The sequence below is a fragment of the Podarcis cretensis genome (assembly GCF_951804945.1).
Source record: "Podarcis cretensis genome assembly, chromosome: 2".
Classification (NCBI taxonomy): domain Eukaryota; kingdom Metazoa; phylum Chordata; class Lepidosauria; order Squamata; family Lacertidae; genus Podarcis; species Podarcis cretensis.
In genome coordinates this window covers 100,526,491-100,545,394 of record NC_137171.1, presented here as the reverse complement: position 1 = coordinate 100,545,394, position 18,904 = coordinate 100,526,491, and the positions used below count along the sequence as shown (strand labels likewise).

General features: G+C 47.3%; 1 protein-coding gene across 1 annotated transcript in view; it reads left to right on the top strand.

Annotated features, from left to right (window-relative positions):
* Nucleotides 1-901: 901 nt before the first annotated feature.
* Nucleotides 902-18,904, top strand: part of LOC307208665 (monocarboxylate transporter 2-like) — a 35,053-nt gene continuing 17,050 nt past the window's right edge. Inside the window, exons 1-2 of the mRNA XM_079963516.1 lie at nt 902-1,002; nt 3,713-3,976. Of these exons, the coding sequence (XP_079819642.1) occupies nt 3,760-3,976 (217 nt within the window). The 5' untranslated portion in view covers nt 902-1,002; nt 3,713-3,759. The remainder of the gene's footprint in view (nt 1,003-3,712; nt 3,977-18,904) is intronic.

Below are 18,904 nucleotides of genomic sequence, written 5' to 3'. Positions count from 1 at the left end.
TTCTGCATGCCTTTGGGACAGAGAGCCAGTGTAGTGTAATGGCTGGGGTATTGGTCTATGACCTGGGAGACCAGGCTTCAAATTCCCAACTCAGCCATGAAGCTGGCCGGATGAGCTTGGGCCAGTCACCATTGCTCAGACCCAACCTACCTCACAAGGTTGTTATTAGGATGAAATGGGGAGGAGAACCACCTTAAGCTCCCTGGAAGAACAGGCAGCATATAAATGTAATAAATAAAATTAGATAGAAATGTGACGATGATGGGTAGAGCAGGTGGCATTTCACTAAGCTTACATCATCACCATCATTAATTGAATTTATATACCGCCCTATACCCAGGGGTCTCAGGGCCATAGCTGTCAACTTTTCCCTTTTCTTGCGAGGAATCCTATTTGGAATCCTTAGAAAAAGGGAAACGTTGACAGCTATGCTCAGGGCGGTTCACAGAATGAAATCAATATAAAATCCACAAAATACATAATAAAAACAAAAACAACCCAATAGCCCCCCTCCCCCAATAGGGAGGCCAGATTCAAGGGAGGACAGGGCTCCTGCCCCTTTAGTTAGAACCTGCCAAAGCCTCACAAAATAGCGCCAGTTAACTATCAGGGATCATTTCTAGGGAATGCCTGCGCGGGAGAAAGCTGCGAATGAAGCTACCACGAAGCACCTCCCTTTCTGTACTTTTCCTCTCGAGGCGAAAGGGCAGCGCTGGAAGCCACGGCGAGCCACTTCCACAGGCAGGTGGGGGGCATTATGCTCTGACAGGAATCCCGCCCGAGCGAGCGAGCGAGCGAGGAAAAGGGGCCCAGGTTGCGAGCGACCCCGAAGCCAGGCTTTCGCTCCGAGGCGCCTTTCCAGCCCGGCGGAGGGGGAACACGGGCACCACGCCTCCCCGTGGCTTCCCGCCCTGGCTCCTCCTCGCTTCCCTCCCGCCAGGCTGCTCCGAGGCGCCGCGTGCACTCGGGCGCTGACACCGGGCGACCCGGAGGGAGCAGAAGGTAAGAAGAGCAGCGCCGCCCCAGGCTCCGGGGGCTACGCGCGCTCGCAGGCGAAGGCGCTGAGCCCCGGACGGAGAAAGCGCGCCAAACTTCTTCGGGAGTTTGGGTAGCAAAGAGAGAAACTTCCAGGCGTGCGCTCGTGTGCATCGTGGACGGTGCTGCGTGCGCGCCCTATGCCAGCGTGTCTGTTTTCGTGTGCCTGGTGGGGAGGGCGTCTCTCTCTCGCGCGCTATTTATCCTCCTCGGATATCGGGGAAGCTTGAGAAATTCTTGCGTATACGTATACGCGTATACGTAGCAGCTTTTGCTGGCCCGGTGCGTGTAGAAGCAGGAATCCTGCGCAGACGCTTACAAGGCCCTCCAGCCCCCCTCTTGCAGCGTGAATTTGAAAATTTGGGTGGCCAGCTGTGTGACTCATTTACTGCCCAGCATTCCTGCAAGATATAGATAACTTTGAGCTTAAATTGAGAGTATGCTCACATCATGTTAAGGGCAGTCACATGTTAAAGGTCACTCGCTTCCCCTGCCTGAATTGTGTATATCCTCTCTTTGTGTATATTCTACATCAACACCACAAAAGGACATATTAGGCCATTTGGGGCAGTTTTTCTGAGGTATGAAAGCACAGTGATGCGCAGCTTGCCTATTCTGTGAGATGCAGCACGGTAATATGTGTGTGCTTTAACTGCGCAATCTGCACGCTGCTTCATACAAGTCTAAAATACAGAGAAAACGCACACATGCATTTTGTACATATTAATTCACATGTGAAGGGACCATGTTCTACGTAAATGTGCTGTGCAAGGTATTTTCTGTATGCATCTGCATTCCTTGCGGAGAAGATTTGTGTATTGGTCTCTTCCCAAACAATGGCATCTCAGGACACAGGGCCAAAAATAACATGGTTGGCTTAATGTATTTAGTAGAATAAAATCATATGAGGCCTTCCTTTGGTCGACATATGCCATGAGTGTGTGAGAAAACAAAAAACAGTGGAAGCAACGCTTGGGAAAAGCTGAATAAATTGTATCAGATTCCTGCCTCAGTTTACAGCTTTAGTCGGCTACCTTTGTTCAAGAAGAGTTCCTAGAGACAAAGAACTGGTTTTAACATGGCTTCTGGTCTTAAGTAATAACCGCCTCTGAAGTTAATTACTGTAAAGGGATTTTTTTTAAAAAAACAACAACAACCTTGATGCTCATATAGAAAAGGCAAGCCAGCTAGTAAGTTGCCTGCAGGAATCTAGAATTAACTTCTATGGGCTTTATGGGTACAAAAAAAAGGAAAATAAATCCGAAGGCACTCAAATCAACTACGATTTTGCCATTAGCTTAAGTTCAAAGTAGAGCTTGAAATTTGCTTTAAATATTTATATCTTGCCTACCAACAGTAGGTAGCTTGCTACTGTTTCTTTGCTACAGTTCTTGCTACTGAGGTGGCTTGCTACTGTTTCTTTTAAAATCAATAACAGCATAAAAAACCAGTTCTAAATCATCCAATACAATAGTCTTCAGCAGATTAAAAAGAAGAGGAAACTTCATTTTAAAAAACACAATTAAAGCCCTAGGTATATAACATTTTCTTTAAAAAAAAAACCTGGTGCCAAGTAAATTTTACAGAGATGGATTTCCACAGATGAGGTGCCATCATAGAAAAGGTGCCTCTCTCCATTAGCTACCCAGTTGGAAGCACCCAGAACCCAATGAGGTCCTTAATGGTTGGACAGCCTCAAAGTAGGGTAGGCAGTCCTTAAGATACTCAGCCCATTTATGGCTCAGGGTGGATCACAGCATAAAGGTACAAAATAGAACACCAAATACATAATAAGAACAAGAGCGGGAGTTCTGTTTTGCACTATATATAAATTAGGCCTTTAGTGTTGTGGCATCTACTCTTTGGGATTCCCTCCCATTAAATATTAGACATGCACCATCTAAGTCCCCCCCCAGCATGTACTGAAGACCTTCTTCCAACAAGCTTTTAAAATACAGCCGTACCTTGGTTCTCTAACAGAATGCGTTCTGGGAGTCTGTTCAACTCCCGGAACCATTTAAAACCAAAGTGCAGCCCAGAAGCCAATCAGAAGCCATGCCGGACATTTGGCTTCTGAAAATATTCGTAAGAATATTCACTTCTGGGATTTGATCGTACAGGAGCTGATTTGTTTGGGAGCCAAGGCGTTTGAGATCTGAGGTACAACTGTAGAAGCTTCTTTCCCAGTCTAACTATTGCAGATTTTTTTTTAAAAAATTTATTGTTTGTGTTTGCCACCCAGGGCTCCTTTGGGAGTAAATAACATTAAAAAAGCAATAACATTACCAAGATTGTAACACATCAACCCACATATAAATAATTCATTTTCTTAGAAAACATAACCATCAGTTTGATTATGTGGGTGTTGGCTGTATCATGGAAAGAGGTAACAGTGCGATCCCATCCCATCCATATTTGACAACAAACTCCAGTGAAAGAAGCCTGACAAGCATAGGCAGGTAAACGTTTCCTAAGATAAGATTTCCAGAAATACCTGTTGTGCCTCTTGAAGGAGCTACAGGATTTATTTAATAAATAATAATAATAATAATAATAATAATAATAATAATACCAAGATGAATGAGAAAGGGAGAATGGGTAATAATGTGTGTGAGAGTTGAGTTAACTATATGTGGGAATCTGATAAAAGACTGTGAGTGTGCACTTTGTTTTTCAGGGCTTCCAGAAAAAAAGGGAATTACAGGGAATTAACTTAACCTTGACATGCCACTTCCAGCAGACACAAGCCAAGCCTATACCCCTCCGGATGGAGGGTGGGGATGGGTAGTGGTCTTTGGAGCATTCATATCCATTGGATTTTCATATGCTTTCCCCAAAGGCATAGCAATCTTCTTCAAAGAAATCCAAGATTTCTTTGGCACATCATACAGTGAGATTGCATGGGTGTCTTCAATTATGCTGGCTGCTACCTACGGCGGAGGTGAGTAAAACCAGAACAAAATGCTTTGCTTTGACTTGGGAATGGAAGGTTTATCAACTCCACATTAACTTGAGAACAAGGGGCTGTTGAAATTACTTCAGGGGGGGAAATGCTCGTAATTGGTGTGTGAATATACTAGTACTCGTGATCAATCTGTGTTACTCTTCACATTGGGACATATTTTGAGAAACAGAGAAAACAACCACATAATCATAGTCAAATTATTCAGAGCTGTCCTTAAATAATCAGATGGGATTCTGTGTTGGTAGGGGTGATAAGTTTTTGAACTTTACTGAAGGCCATGCAGTAATGAAAACCGGGGAAATTTAGTTGTTGAGCAATATAACACAATAGGTACTGAAGAGCAGTTTCATATAAATGCAAGAGGAGGAATTGTTTGCAAGGCACTACTGAGGTCAAATGTGCTTTGTATTAATTATTTCAGTTTATTTTAAAATACGTACCGATTCTCATTGCAGCAATAACAAAGTGATTCACAATATGAAATAACGCAGAAATTCAATGAAGTTAAAATTATCTGTTAAAAAGGGGGGGAGGAGCAATTATTATTATTATTATTATTATATATATTTATTTATACCTCACTTTTTTCCCTGATGGGACTCAAGGTGGCTAACAGATAAAAAAGAACACAGCTAAAAACACAGACAAATCAATAATTTAAAAACAAGTAAACACTGATAGAATTGAAACTACGTACAGTATATAAAATCTGTTTAAAACATACAAATAATTACAATAAAAACAGCATGGCATCACCCCTTTAACTAAAAGCAGCCAATCCCACAAAGCCTGCTGGAACAAGAAAGTCTTCACTTGCTGGTGGATGGAGAACAAGGAGGGAGCCAGTCTGGGTTCTCTAGGGAGGGAATTGCAAAGTCCGAAGGCCCTTTCTGACACCCCTACCAAGCTTGACTGTGAGGGTGGTGGGACCAAGAGAAGGGCGTCCCCTGAAGACCTCAAAACCTGGGCAGGTTCAAATAAGAGAGTGCAGTCTTTCAGATAGCATGGACCTTAGCTGTGTAGGGCTTTATAGGTCAAAGTTCCAGGCACTTTGAATTGTGCCTGGAAACAGACCAGTAGCCTGTTCTAATGCGGGAGTCATGTGCTCCCTATAACCAGCCCTGGTCAGCAATCTGGCTGCTGCTCTTTGAGCCAGCTGAAGTTTCTGAATGCTTTTCAAAGTGTAGAGTCCGTTACATTAATAGGGGAATGGAACAAATGCGCATGTCACTGTGGCCAAATCAGACATCTCCAAGAATGCAGCTAGCACACTTTAACTGTGCAAATGCACTCCTGGCCATTGCAGAGACCTGGCCATCCATCCATGCTCAGGGCTGAGTTCAGGAGCATGCCCAAACTGCAAACCTGTGTATACAGGGGGAGTGTTACCCCATCCAGCCCAGGCTGAATCCCCGTTCTTCGTTCTGAGCAATAACCAAGGATGTCCGGGACTGGTACCTAATTGAGTTCCTTTTCAATAGTGCTCTCAAAAGAATCACTGTACTTTTGGGCATAGATTTTGCACTTGTGCAAAACTGCAAAATTCTCAATTTGCAATATAATTAGTTAGTTGATGTGTATAGCATCAAAGTGTATAGCATCAAAGTGATGGCCACAATGGCCTATGCTGCACCTTTATGGGCTGCCTTTGCAAACCTCTCACCATTAGAGTCACTTCAAAGCCAATTCTTACGCCGACTTTTAAAATTACCAACATGCGTAAGTAATGCGGCTATTCGCTTAGAAATGAAGATCCCGTCAGTGGAGTTAGTTATATGGAGGAGAGTTTTGATATATTGGATATCCCTATGGCATAAACTCCCGAACCACTATCTCATTCAATGCATGTGGCGAGATGACTTCACAAATTTGTGGTCAGGAAAAATCCATGCCAAATTGCTGTCTTATGAGATCTTGCCCACTGAATTGCTTAAACTGGATTTAAATGTGGCAAAAAGGTGTATAAATCAAAGACTGGATGATGCGGAGCTATACCAAAATTTCGTAGCTGGTGGTGGAGTCTGCTCGCCGTTAAATTTCGGCATAACCCCTATCTACTGCACTCCGTCCTACTTAACATCGCTTATGGCCGCGTCTCACCGATATGCCTTCATTAGAGCTAGGTTTAATGTCTTTCCAACAAACGTGCTGTGACATAGACTCACTAAGGGCCCCAAGTCCCTTCAATGTGTGCTTGTGAAATGAAAACATCTGAATCTCTACATCATGTTATGTTTATCTGCCCTTTGTACAGTTCAGCCTGTGCTAGCATACTAAACTCCATAATCCAACCTATGGCTGACAAACCAGTAGACCTACAGCTTGCCTGGGTTCTTCAAGATGTGGATCCTTATATTACTCTACAGGTTGCTAAATTCCTAACAGCCGTCCTCTCGTACAAGAGACGGAATGGAATGTTAGCTGATTATTGATAGTTATAAGAATTTTCTATAACGACATCAGATATTGATTTTAGTGTAGTGCATTTTTTTTTTAATCTTAATCTTAATCTTAATCTTAATCTTTTCTTATGAATTGGCTAATATTGTCCTTGTGAGTTGTGAACTGTGTTATACTACTTGTGGCTTGTATGAGTCCGCTGTTTTATTTGATTTGTTTTGTTGTGTTGTGTTTCATGATGGGCGTAAAGCCGAATAAATATTTGATTGATTGATTTGCACTTGTGCAAAACTGCAAAATTCTCAATTTGCAATATAATTAGTTAGTTGATGTCATTGATATGTGTCAAGGGCCAGGGTGTTGTCTCATAGGACAGTGTACACAAGTTACATTTCAGCCTCTATTCTTCATCTGAAAAATGGGACTGATACTATGCCACTTCATAGAAACACAGTGAGAAGGCTTTGTAAAAAATATTTTGTACCACTAAAATCTTACACGAATTAACTACTATGTCATCTTGCCTACCTTTGAAAATATTGAAAGGGTTAGGTATTCTTTTGAAAAGTATTATTTTCGGCTAATAAAGCTCTGAATTTATTTCAAGAATCGCAATACCTGCAGCCATTTTCTCTCTTGCGCAAGGTGGTTTTCAGCATGTTTAGAAAAATCCAGATTTCAAATTTTACTTTTCTTCTTTAGGCCTTTGGAAAACCTAAAGAAAATGGGATTGTTCATTTGCCATGTGGCTCTTACCACAAAATGATATTACCTTGGAGCACAGGGTGTGTTTATGATTGTATTTAATTGCTTGCACCAGCAAGAATGAGTTTTTTCCAAATCCCTGTGTTATGTTTTTCTGTAGTGCTGCGTGTACTGGTATGTCATTGCAAGACTGTGTCTACAAAGCTCATTTCATCTTGTTCAAAGTATGTTTTCTTCAGGGTTGCAACAAATTCAGTTCACTTTCTTGTGACTTTTCCCCTTTTAATATTTTTATTGCGACATTCATGATTTCTGCCACCCTTTCGGGCCTCTTAAAGGTGCTATCTAGTATCCAACAATAAACTGCAAGATAAACAGAAATTGTTATAGTTCTGTTTAAGGACAATATGATACGAAGTACAGGGAACCTAAAAACAGCTGGTCTAAGCATTATTTTTTTTAATATAGATTTAAGAGACCTTGGTAATGCAACAGGGCACCGTGGAGTTAATGTTTGATTAAAGAGATTGTTCCAATTCTATGCAGCAATCTGTGCTGAAGCCAGAAATCCAGGATGATGCAGTTATATCCACAGAGGGTTATTGCATGTGTAGAACATATAAAGTGGGGATGGATTATTTGTGTTTCCTCTTACCCTGAATACATTGACCCTGAACCCGTGACCAGAATCTGCACTTGAAAATAGGCTTCCCTGTGCGGATATGCTGCTGTAGCAAGAGTGCAAAGAGTAGCTGGGCCAGGGGCACCAACATTTCTGTGTGCGTGCCTCTCTTTGTCAGTCCTTCCCCCACCCACAATCCTGCCCCTGTTGCCTAGGTCTGATCACATTTTAAGCAGGAAAGGGCAGGATAGGCAGAGGGAATCAGCGAGTGCACTGGTAGAGGCTTCTTGGTATGTGCAAAAGTTTCCTGAATTTGATTGATGATGTTGAATAGAGTAGCTGGAGTCACAACTCGCTTCCTCCAGAGCACCGTGCTTCTTCTTCTTCTTCTTCTTCTTTGGCAATCACTTGTATCTGAGTAAGATTGTCTTCCATAAACACGGTTTTAACAGTGAGTCCGTAAGTGACTGTGGAGGCCAATTCTGGATCCACACATCCTTCCACAGTGGGGACATTGGTTTCCGGGCGGGAGTTGATCACGGTGTGGATTTGCCAAGCGTCTTAGCACATTTCTCCCTTGCGTCCTGAGTTTGAGTGTCTTCAGAGCCCATGACACCTTTGGTAAAGGCTGTTCTCCAACTGGAGCACTCGCAGGCCAGCGTTTCCCAGTTGTCAGTGTTTATGCTAGTGTGCTATGGAATCAAGATCACGTGGGCCCTTCCTTACATCTCTTTAGGCTCCAACATTTTGCACAACATTTAATCAGTGACTTCCCCCCAAAATGACCACGAGGAAGCTTTTTCAAAGACCAGTTGTCACGTGGGGGAGGTTTTTGATGGGGTGGTAGCTGCGATGCCAAAAGAAATTGCCCTGCCCCTGCATGACAATTAGGATTAGGGGACAAAAGCTGTTGCTGGCATTTTCTAAGTGTGTTTGCCATTTGGGGCCAATGAGGTGAAACACCTGGGGAGGGGACAAGATAAAAAAGGGGGGGGGGAGAGCGCACAAACAAACAAAGAAGCAGGAAAATTGTCATTACCCCATACTCTGTTCATTTGTTATTCTCTAAGAGAAAAGGTGAACAGGCGATGAATGGGTAATAGGATGTTCCCATACGCTTTATCAAAACAACTGGGCCCATTCTCCCTTACTTTGGGATGCACTTCTGAATGCTCAGCCCATTGAAAGTAATGCAATGCGGAGCAATGGTGTCCCCATTCAGGATACATTTCCTGAAGAAGGGACAGCAAAGAAGTGAAGCAATGTCTGCAAGTAGGCATATGACCATTGTTGAGATGCCTGAAATGACAACCTTCACAACAAAAATTCAACACAGCACTTCACTGTAGAGAAAGAGCTTTCACAAATTATAGACACTTCTTATAGCAACACTGTATTTCGGGCGGTGCGGGCGGTTTCCCTCCACAGGGTGCTGAGCCGAGCGGCCCAAAATTGAGAAGATCCGTTTGGGGGCACCAAATTTTGGCTTTGCACAGTGCGCCGTATTATGAAATATTACAGAAGTCTGCCCCTACTTATAGCGTGGAAATATTGAAGCCATTGAGTAATAACCAGTCACAGTGCAGGGGTTTCAAGGCCTAATTCACTAATCTAGGTATGATAACCAAATACAGGCCCCAAAACAACCAAGAGTCTAATGACTATTTTTGAAAATTAAACATTTGATTCGATACTTCATTCAGAGCAAATGGAGAATTGCTGTTTGCCTCTCCTTGGCTCCCTGAAATACACATGAAATGTTCAACAGTTTCTGCCTGACTTCCGGCTTTTGGCCTTGTGTTTCCCCCACTCAACATCATAAATGTGGCATTATATATCTACCTGCAAACAAATGAATATGCACAGCTATGGTATATTTTCTCAGCAAGGCTCCTCAATTTTTTTTAAGAAAAGAATTTGTATGTATCGCTGTAAGATAATACAGGAGAAAAACAACCATGGTGAATAAGTGCTATATATCAATTGCCATAACACGAGTGGTGCAATTTTGCGCTGATTTATGCCAGCTGATGCTGGTTTGTCTTTGAGCGCTGTGCTGGGTGGAGGAGAAACTGATTTTCGGTCTGATAATAATAGCTTTCATTTGCAGATAGCATAGATGTGCTTGCCTTCATTTCTTCCTCATGATCCTCATTACAGAGGCACTCTGTCGTTGGACGTCACTGTTTGCATGGCGTGCTATCTGCTCCGCCTTTGTTTTGCGAACAAGGCAGAACAGATCTATTTGCCTGAAGCTATTTTCACAAGCAGCATTTGAAGTGATGTGCAAATCATATGGGGACCTAATGTTAACCATTGCCAGCTTTGTTGAGGATATATAGTCCTAAGCCGTGGCTACATTTGATGAAAGCTGAGAAATTTGTATCTGTTTGGGGAGGAGGAAGGCTGGCTCCCAGTTTGCAAGCCAGAGTTTGCAATGTTAACATCTTCATTGGGCTCACCTGTAAGATCAGGGAGGAATTTAAGGGCACTGGAGCTTAAAACAAAAAAGCATTGTGTTCTGTATGCTGCCTGGGATCTTCACTCTGATGAAAAGCCATTTTGAAGTCTGTTGGGACTCCACACAATGGTTGTGATGCTGTGTGGGGAACTGGAGAGGAGTCAGCAGCCTCCCCAGGTGTAAGCAGCAGTGCTTTCCATTCGCACGTGGGGCACTTTATATCGAAGCCATTCACTAGTGTCATTAAAATTGTTAAACAATATCAAGTCTTGTGTTGAACCTCTAAAAGTTTCAGAAAGTTCTCAGATTCATTTAACTTTCATCACATGAACAATTCCATTGAAATCATGGGACTAATCACAAGTTGAGCATTAAAAACAAACAAAGTCTGTTCACCACTGTTCCCACTCTAGGGGTTTTTCTTCAGCTTGTCTCTTCCCCCTTTTAAATGCTATGTTCCTAGCCTTCATGGTCTCAGAAAACAATTTGCAAACATGTGGCATTGTTGGCTAAAGTGGTGGCATATTAAAGGGGACCAGAGTTACCTTCTAAGCGCCAGAAAGTGAAATTTACGGAACTAGTGGTTTTCAGTTTCTTTTCGTACCGATCTATCCCAGTTCATGGGGTCTGAACTGGCAGGGACTGATGAGGAACAAGACTTTGGGGTCATAGTGGATGGTTTGATGAGGAAGATGTCGATCTAGCATGTAGCAGATCCTGTACTAGGGATCGTTAGGAAAGCAATTGAAAATAAAAAATATTAATATCATAATTTTTAGAACTCTATGGTGCAACCACATTTGGAATAGTGTCTCCCATCTGGGTCATTTCACCTCAAAAAGGAGATGATGGCATTGGGAAAAGTTCAGAAAAGAGTGAGCAGAATGATCAAGGGAATGGGGCAATTCCGCTATGTCAGAGCTGCCTCCAGGTCCCAGCTCACAGAGGACCAACGCTAGGTTGTAGTTATGTACAAAAGTCTTTATTGAGATTCAGTCTCCATTTTAAAGCCGCAGCGTGCAGCTCTACGTCCCGACCTTAGACCGGCGAAGTCCTGTCTGAGTCTCCTCCCCCTCCACACCAGTTTAAGACTCTCGCTTTGCTCCACCTCTTCCTAAATTCCTTTCTCCTCTGGGTCCTCCTGCCCGCTAGGGTCTCATCCTTCCTGGACTCCTCTGACGCTGACCCTGACGATTCTTGCCCCTCCTTCCGGCGGGCTTTAGGACCTGGTTCCCTATCCGGGCTACCTTCTGTGCCGCTCGCCTGTACCTTTGAACTTGGCGCGCGCGCCCAGCCTGCAACTTTCCTCTTAACCGTTAACTCGCTCTCTGATGGAGGCGTGGTCCACCCTGACTCATCTTCTCTCGCTGGTGGTGCATGTGTGGGCTCTGACACCTGGAACTCCTCCCCCCCACTACGCTCTGGTGGGGAAGCTGGTCCTGATTTGCAACTGCTGCTCTGGGAGTCCCCGCTGGCCCCTTGCTTCTGGGGTGTCCCCCTTGGGTCGCCCCTTGTCCTGCCCATCGGCGCCCCCTTCTGTGAATCTTCCGATTCGCTGGAGAGGCTCATGGAATCTATCGAGCTGCTGTCATATTCTCCTACGCTGCCCTCGGATTGCTCCCCCTCGCTTTCCATCTCCTCTCCTCCCTGCGCTCCCGCTGAGTCCCTGACATCCATCCCCCCCTCGAAGCCCCCCCTTCCCCCCTCCCCCTCGTCTGGCGTGGGTTCCGGGTGCTCCAATGCTATGGGGGTGCCTGCCGGATACCGGTCTTCCCCCCTGGCATGCTGCCAGTCCGTGACGGGTACATCGACGTCGCTCTCCTCCGCTTCCATCTCGTTGCCGGCGTGCTCGAAACCAGGATCCTCCCCCAACCCGTCCATGCCCCCTTGTTCCCCCATTTCCTCTGGGTAGTCTGCGTGCCAGGGCCCTCTGAGCAGTCTCCTGCGCCACTCCTCCTCGGGTTGCGTGTCCCACCAATAAGAGCGCTCCGCACCCAAGTCTGAGACCGACCCCTCCGGCGAGGTAGTCTCTGGAACCGTCTCCTCAGCCGAGGAGAACCCCTGAAACGTACTGGCTGAGAGTGTGGGGGTGAAAAGATATTCATCAAAATAATCCTCCGGCATGGGCCTGTGTGGGAAGAGTGCGTGGAACTCGTCTTTGAGGTAGTGCTCCTCCACCGCATAGTACGGCACCCAGCTGTTGGCGCTGGCCGGGGCACCTTCCCTTGCGATGAGATATTCGACGCCCCCTTCCCCCCATCTCGAGTCCAAAATCTCCGTCACCTCGTTGAGTGGCCCCGCCCTCGGCGACCCCCCTGTCATGGGTGCATCTCTAAGCGGACTGGGAGCTGTTCCTGGCTCCTGAAACCTGTGAGGTGCCTTGTAGGGCGTTAGCACCGATCTATGAAAGACCGGGTGCATTCTGGAACCCTCCGGTAGTGTCAAACGGAAAGCCACTGGGTTGATCTGTGCCTCGACTAGGTAAGGGCCCAACTGCTTGTGTCCTAGCTTCTTCTTAGCTAAGGATCTGGCCGGCACTGCCTGGGCCGCTAACCAGACCCAGTCCCCTACCCGTATGTCCTCCCCCACTCTTCTGTGTTTGTCTGCTTGCATCTTGTATACGTGTTTTGCTAGGTCTAACTGTCTACGGAGCTGTTCATGGACCTCCTGTAACTCCTCTGCCAATGCCTCTGCTCCCTGTGGCTCCCCCTCCCCCTCTTTCTCTAAGCCCGGGAAGGTCCTGGGATGTCGCCCGTGGTTGGCAAAAAACGGTGTCACCCCCGTGGACACGTGTTGTGTGTTGTTGTAGGCAAACTCGGCCAGGGGCAGATAGTCCACCCAGGTCGAGGGCTGCTGGTTGGCGTAACATCTCAGGTACTGCTGCATGACGGCGTTGACCCTCTCCGCTTGTCCGTTGGTCTGCGGGTGTCTTGCCGACGCTAGGTTGACCTTGACGTTCAGGATTCCCATCAGCTTCCGCCAGAAACTCGAGATGAACTGGCGCCCCCTGTCGGACAGGATAGACCGTGGCAGGCCGTGCACCTTGAACACGTGGTCTATGAACAGCTTGGCTGTCTGTTCCGCTGTGGCCACCTTCGCGCAAGGAATGAAGTGCGCCATCTTGGTGAACATGTCGACTACCACGAGTACTGCTGTTTTGCCCCTCGAGCTGGGCAGGTCAGTGACAAAGTCCAAGGCTACCCTCTCCCACGGTTCGGACGGGGTCTGTAGCGGTTCTAACAGTCCCGCCGGCGGTCTGTGTACTGGCTTGGCCCTTTGGCAGGTGTCGCACCTCGTGACGTAATCCGCGACTTCTCCCCGCATCTTGGGCCACCAAAAGTCTCTGGCTACTAATTCCACTGTCTTTTCCTTGCCGAAATGTCCGGCGCTGGGTGCGTCGTGTAGCTGTTGCAGTACTGTCGCGCGGAGTTCATCTCCCGGTACGTAGATGGCCCCCTTGCGGAGGAGCAGTCCGTCGCGTATCTGGAACTCGTCGTCCTTTGCCGTGCCGCTGCGCACCTCCTCCATCTTGGAGCGCGCGAAGGAATCTGTTAGCAGCTCGCGCCGTATCGCTTCCAGGTCTACTGTGGCAGAAGCGCATGCCCACGCCTTGGGTGCGAAAATGTGTTTGGCCGCTACCGGTGCTGCTTCCTCCAGATACTGCGGCTTCCTGGATAGCGCATCAGCCATGACGTTGTTGTCTCCGGGGATATATTCTATCCTGAAGTCGAAATCCGCAAAGAACTCCGCCCAGCGGATGTGTCTCTGGTTCAGGAACCGCGCCGTGCGCCAGTACTCCAGGTTCTTATGGTCCGTGCGAACTTGCACCGTGTGTTTGGCTCCGATGAGGAAGTGCCGCCACGCCTTGAATGCTGCATGAATGGCCAGCAACTCTCTGTCCCAGATGGTGTAGTTCTGCTCCGACTTGCTGAGTTTCCTGGAGTAGAAAGCACACGGCCTCCAATCCCCTTGCGGGTCTCGCTGCAACAGGACTGCCCCCACGGCTCTGTCGGAGGCATCCGTCTCCACCCTCATGGGCTTGCTGGGGTTCACATGCAGCAGTTGTTCCTCGGAAGCAAAAAGACGCTTGAGTTTCTGAAAGGACTGCTCCGCCTGCTCCGTCCAGATGAACTTCTTCTTCTTGGAGCTGAGGGTGTCCGTGATGGCCGCCGTCTGCATAGCGAAACCCTTGATGAACTTGCGATAAAAGTTAGCAAAGCCGACAAACCTCTGGACCTCCTTCCGATTGCGCGGGCTCTTCCAGTCCAGTACTGATCGTACCTTGGCACTGTCCATGGCGATTCCCTTGTCGGACAGCTTGTAGCCCAGGAAATCCACCTCCGTCATGTCGAACTGGCATTTCTCCAGCTTGGCGTAAAGCCTGTGCTCCCGTAGTCTTTGCAGGACTTCCTTGACATCTCCCTCGTGAGCCTCCTGCGATTCCGAGAAGATCAGAATGTCGTCCAGGAAGCAGACACACTTCTTGTAGAGGAGCCCCGCTAACACGTGATGCATGAATGCTTGGAAGCAGTGGGAGCCATTTTGTAAACCGAAGGGCATAACCCTATACTCATAGGTGCCCAAGGGCGTGAACATGGCCGTCTTCCACTCGTCGCCCTCCCGCATGCGTATAAGATTGTACGCCCCTCGTAGATCCAGCTTGGTGAAGATGCGTCCCTTCCTCACCGTCGCGAGCAAGTCGTCGATCTTGGGCATCGGGAAAGCCGTGGGCTTGGTTTTCGAATTTAAAATTCTGAAATCAACTACAAGCCTCTTCTGGGGCGTGTCCTTCTTCTTCACAAAGAACACAGGACTGCCCCCCACTGCTTTGGATTCTCGGATGAATCCCCGCTTCAAATTGTGATCTATGAACTCCCTGAGCTCTTGCAGTTCGTCTTCAGACATGGAGTACAGTTTTCCGGTCGGCAGCGTTGCCCCCGGCAGGAGGTCAATCTTGCAGTCGTAGGGTCTGTGGGGAGGCAGCTTGTCCGCTTCCTTCTCGCAGAAGACCTCCAAAAACGCCTTGTACTTGTCGGGTACAGCTTGCAGCATGCCCAGTTGTAGCTGTGGGTCATCCTCTTGCCCCTCGTCCTCCTGGTTAGTCATGATGCAATGTTCTGCGCAGTAGGAGGAGCAGAAGGTCAATTTACGCTGGTACCATGCCAATGCCGGGCTGTGCCTGTCCAACCAGCTCATGCCCAACACTATGGGCGTGTCTGACAGTTGGGTGACGTTGAAGCTGATGACTTCGCGGTGATTTCCAATGCGCATCACCATTGGCGGCGTTTGCTGTACCACCTGTCCCCCCAGCAATTCTCTTCCATCGACTGTCACTACTTTCAGGGGCATCGTGGCAGGCAGGAGCGCTATGCTATGTTGCTTGATGAAATCCACCCCCATAAAGTCTGCATTGCTACCAGAGTCAATGGTAATAGGCACTTCCATGGTGAGCCCATTGGGAAGCTGGAGTGTTGCGGTGAGCTGCACCACTGGTTTGGGCGGGAGGGGGTCTGTGGGCTGTAAGATTCCTGGGGACTGCTTTACTGATTCGTCTGGCTGGGCCCCAGCGGCTCTGCTTCCAGCCAGACTTCGTCGTTTCCCTGCTGCGGTTCCCTCTGCTGAACTGCTTCTGTTACTTTTGCTGAGGCTGCATTGTGCTTGTGGAGCCTCTGGGGGCACTCTTTTGCCATATGCTGAGCACTTTCGCAGATGTAACACTTCCTGTTCCCTCTAGGAGGCTTCACCTTGGCTGCTCCTGGTGTGAGGGCTCTGGTCGCTGACTGAGCCTTGGCACCACCTATCTCCATCGGCTCCTCTCCCCCTCCCAGTGGAGGCGTGGATTGAGCGCGCGCTGAGTCTCTGGGAAAGAAAGGAGGTGCCCTTGCTGGCGTGCGTCCCCAACGCCCTTCATCTTTGCTCCAGGGACGTTCTTCCAGCCGCACCCCAATCGTCAGCGCCTTCGGGACCACTTCTTGAGTGCTCCTTGGCCTCTCCCCCCTTGCGATTTCGTCTTTCACAGCCCCGTTGAGCCCCTCCCAGAACAGGTCCCTGACGGACGCTGAGTCCTTTTCCCATCCCAGCGCGTTGACCAATGCAAAAAAGCGGGAATGATATTGCCTTACAGTGGCTCTGCCTTGTTTCAGACCGTGAATCTCTCTTCTAGCGACATCCACATCTATCTCTGATAAAAAACAAGCGTCCATCGCCTTAATGAAGGCTTTTGCGTTTTGGAGGGCTGGATCATTATCTCTCCACAGATTGCGCAACCACGCTTTAGCTTCTCCATGGAGATGCGTTAGTATGAAGCCTACTTTCTCCTGCTCATCTCTAAAGTCCTTCTCCAGCAACTTTAGCGCAAAAACTACGTCTGCTCTGAAGTTAGGATATTGCTGCAGACTCCCATCGAAATGCGACACCAGGCTCCCCCCTCTCTTCCCGAGCCCGATCCCTTCGGATTTGGCTGCCGGTGGCCCCTGTTTAGTCAACATTTCCAACCTGTTTTGCAGATCCTTGCAGACAGCATCTGATTCCTCTTCTCTCCTCCTTGCCGCTCGTATTTCTGCGTTAAGTTGTACCACTGCTTCTTGCAAAGCTGCCAGTCGTTCTTCTGTAGTCATCTTGTGCTGCTTTTGTGAGCTCGCGAAGCACCAATCTTCGCCCCTCGCTGCGTCCTCTCACATTGCGAGGTTCTTTGAAATTTGAGACAGGACTTACTGTCAGAGCTGCCTCCAGGTCCCAGCTCACAGAGGACCAACGCTAGGTTGTAGTTATGTACAAAAGTCTTTATTGAGATTCAGTCTCCATTTTAAAGCCGCAGCGTGCAGCTCTACGTCCCGACCTTAGACCGGCGAAGTCCTGTCTGAGTCTCCTCCCCCTCCACACCAGTTTAAGACTCTCGCTTTGCTCCACCTCTTCCTAAATTCCTTTCTCCTCTGGGTCCTCCTGCCCGCTAGGGTCTCATCCTTCCTGGACTCCTCTGACGCTGACCCTGACGATTCTTGCCCCTCCTTCCGGCGGGCTTTAGGACCTGGTTCCCTATCCGGGCTACCTTCTGTGCCGCTCGCCTGTACCTTTGAACTTGGCGCGCGTGCCCAGCCTGCAACTTTCCTCTTAACCGTTAACTCGCTCTCTGATGGAGGCGTGGTCCACCCTGACTCATCTTCTCTCGCTGGTGGTGCATGTGTGGGCTCTGACACCTGGAACTCCTCCCCCCCACTACGCTCTGGTGGGGAAGCTGGTCCTGATTTGCAACTGCTGCTCTGGGAGTCCCCGCTGGCCCCTTGCTTCTGGGGTGTCCCCCTTGGGTCGCCCCTTGTCCTGCCCATCGGCGCCCCCTTCTGTGAATCTTCCGATTCGCTGGAGAGGCTCATGGAATCTATCGAGCTGCTGTCATATTCTCCTACGCTGCCCTCGGATTGCTCCCCCTCGCTTTCCATCTCCTCTCCTCCCTGCGCTCCCGCTGAGTCCCTGACACGCTATGAGGAAGTTTGGGACTTTTTAGTATAGTTAAAAGGTAAAAGGCGGCATGATAGAAGTTTATAAATTATGAATGGTGTAGAGAAAATGTATAGAGAAAAGTTTTTCCCTGTATCACATAACACTAGAATTCATGGACATCCAATGAAGCTAAATGTTGAAAGGTTCAAGAAACGTACAAAAATACTTCTTCATGCTGTGCATAAGCTACAGAATTTGCTCCCACAGGATGACCATGAACTTGATGGATCTAGAAGAGCATTGGAGACATTCATGGAGGATAAGGCTACCAGTGCCTACTGATGGCTATACTTTGCCTCCATTGTTGTAGTCAGTTACCTTCTGAATACTAATTTCTGGAAACCATAGAGAGGTAGAGTGCTCTTGTGCTTGGCTCCTGCATGTGAGAACAGGATGCTGGACTAGATGGGCCTCTGGCCTGATCCAACAGGCTCTCCTTAAGTCTGTATCAAATCTCTATGGTAAAAAATGAATTCTTCTTCCAGATTCACAAAGATTCCCCTGCAGGCTTAATAAAGCTCAGTCACAGGGCTGCTGTGTTTCTTGTAACATATACTTCTGCCCTAACAAAGGAACGTCTTTGCGAACAATGTTCTGTAAAGGAAAAACAACTAGCTTCTGTAATCCTGTACATACTTACTAGTTGCAATCCTGCACATACTTACCTGGACCAGATGAACCTTATAGTCCCTTCCAACTTCACAATTCTATGATTGTATGAACTAAATCAGGTTTACTTTTGAGCAGACATTTTCAGGATTTCACTGTCAACCAAGCAAACTTAATTTTGGAGTTTTCAGTCTCAAGCAAGGAACATATTCTTAGACACTGGGCTGTAGGTCACTCTGCTCCACCTAGGAAGCTGGAAGCTGACAGTTGACCTTGAGCATTTTCATCCAAAACTTCATAACTATGCTTTATTATTCAGCTGCTACTATAAATTACAGTGGCAGGTACAGAAAGCCCATTCTAACTGGGGCATAAATAAAGCATTAAAATAATGCACCTCATTCTTTAGCCCATTGAAAGATGTGTCTGAGGATTCAGCTTAGCATTCAGAGATCTGCTTCAAGTTCCACTGACATTAAAGGTAAAACAGTGAATATTTGCAGATCAAATTGACACATTTGTTTTCTTTAATGCATATTTGGAATTTTACCACTCCAGGTATACATTTCTGCTGCTGTACAAAAAAAATATTATATGGGCATTCCTAATT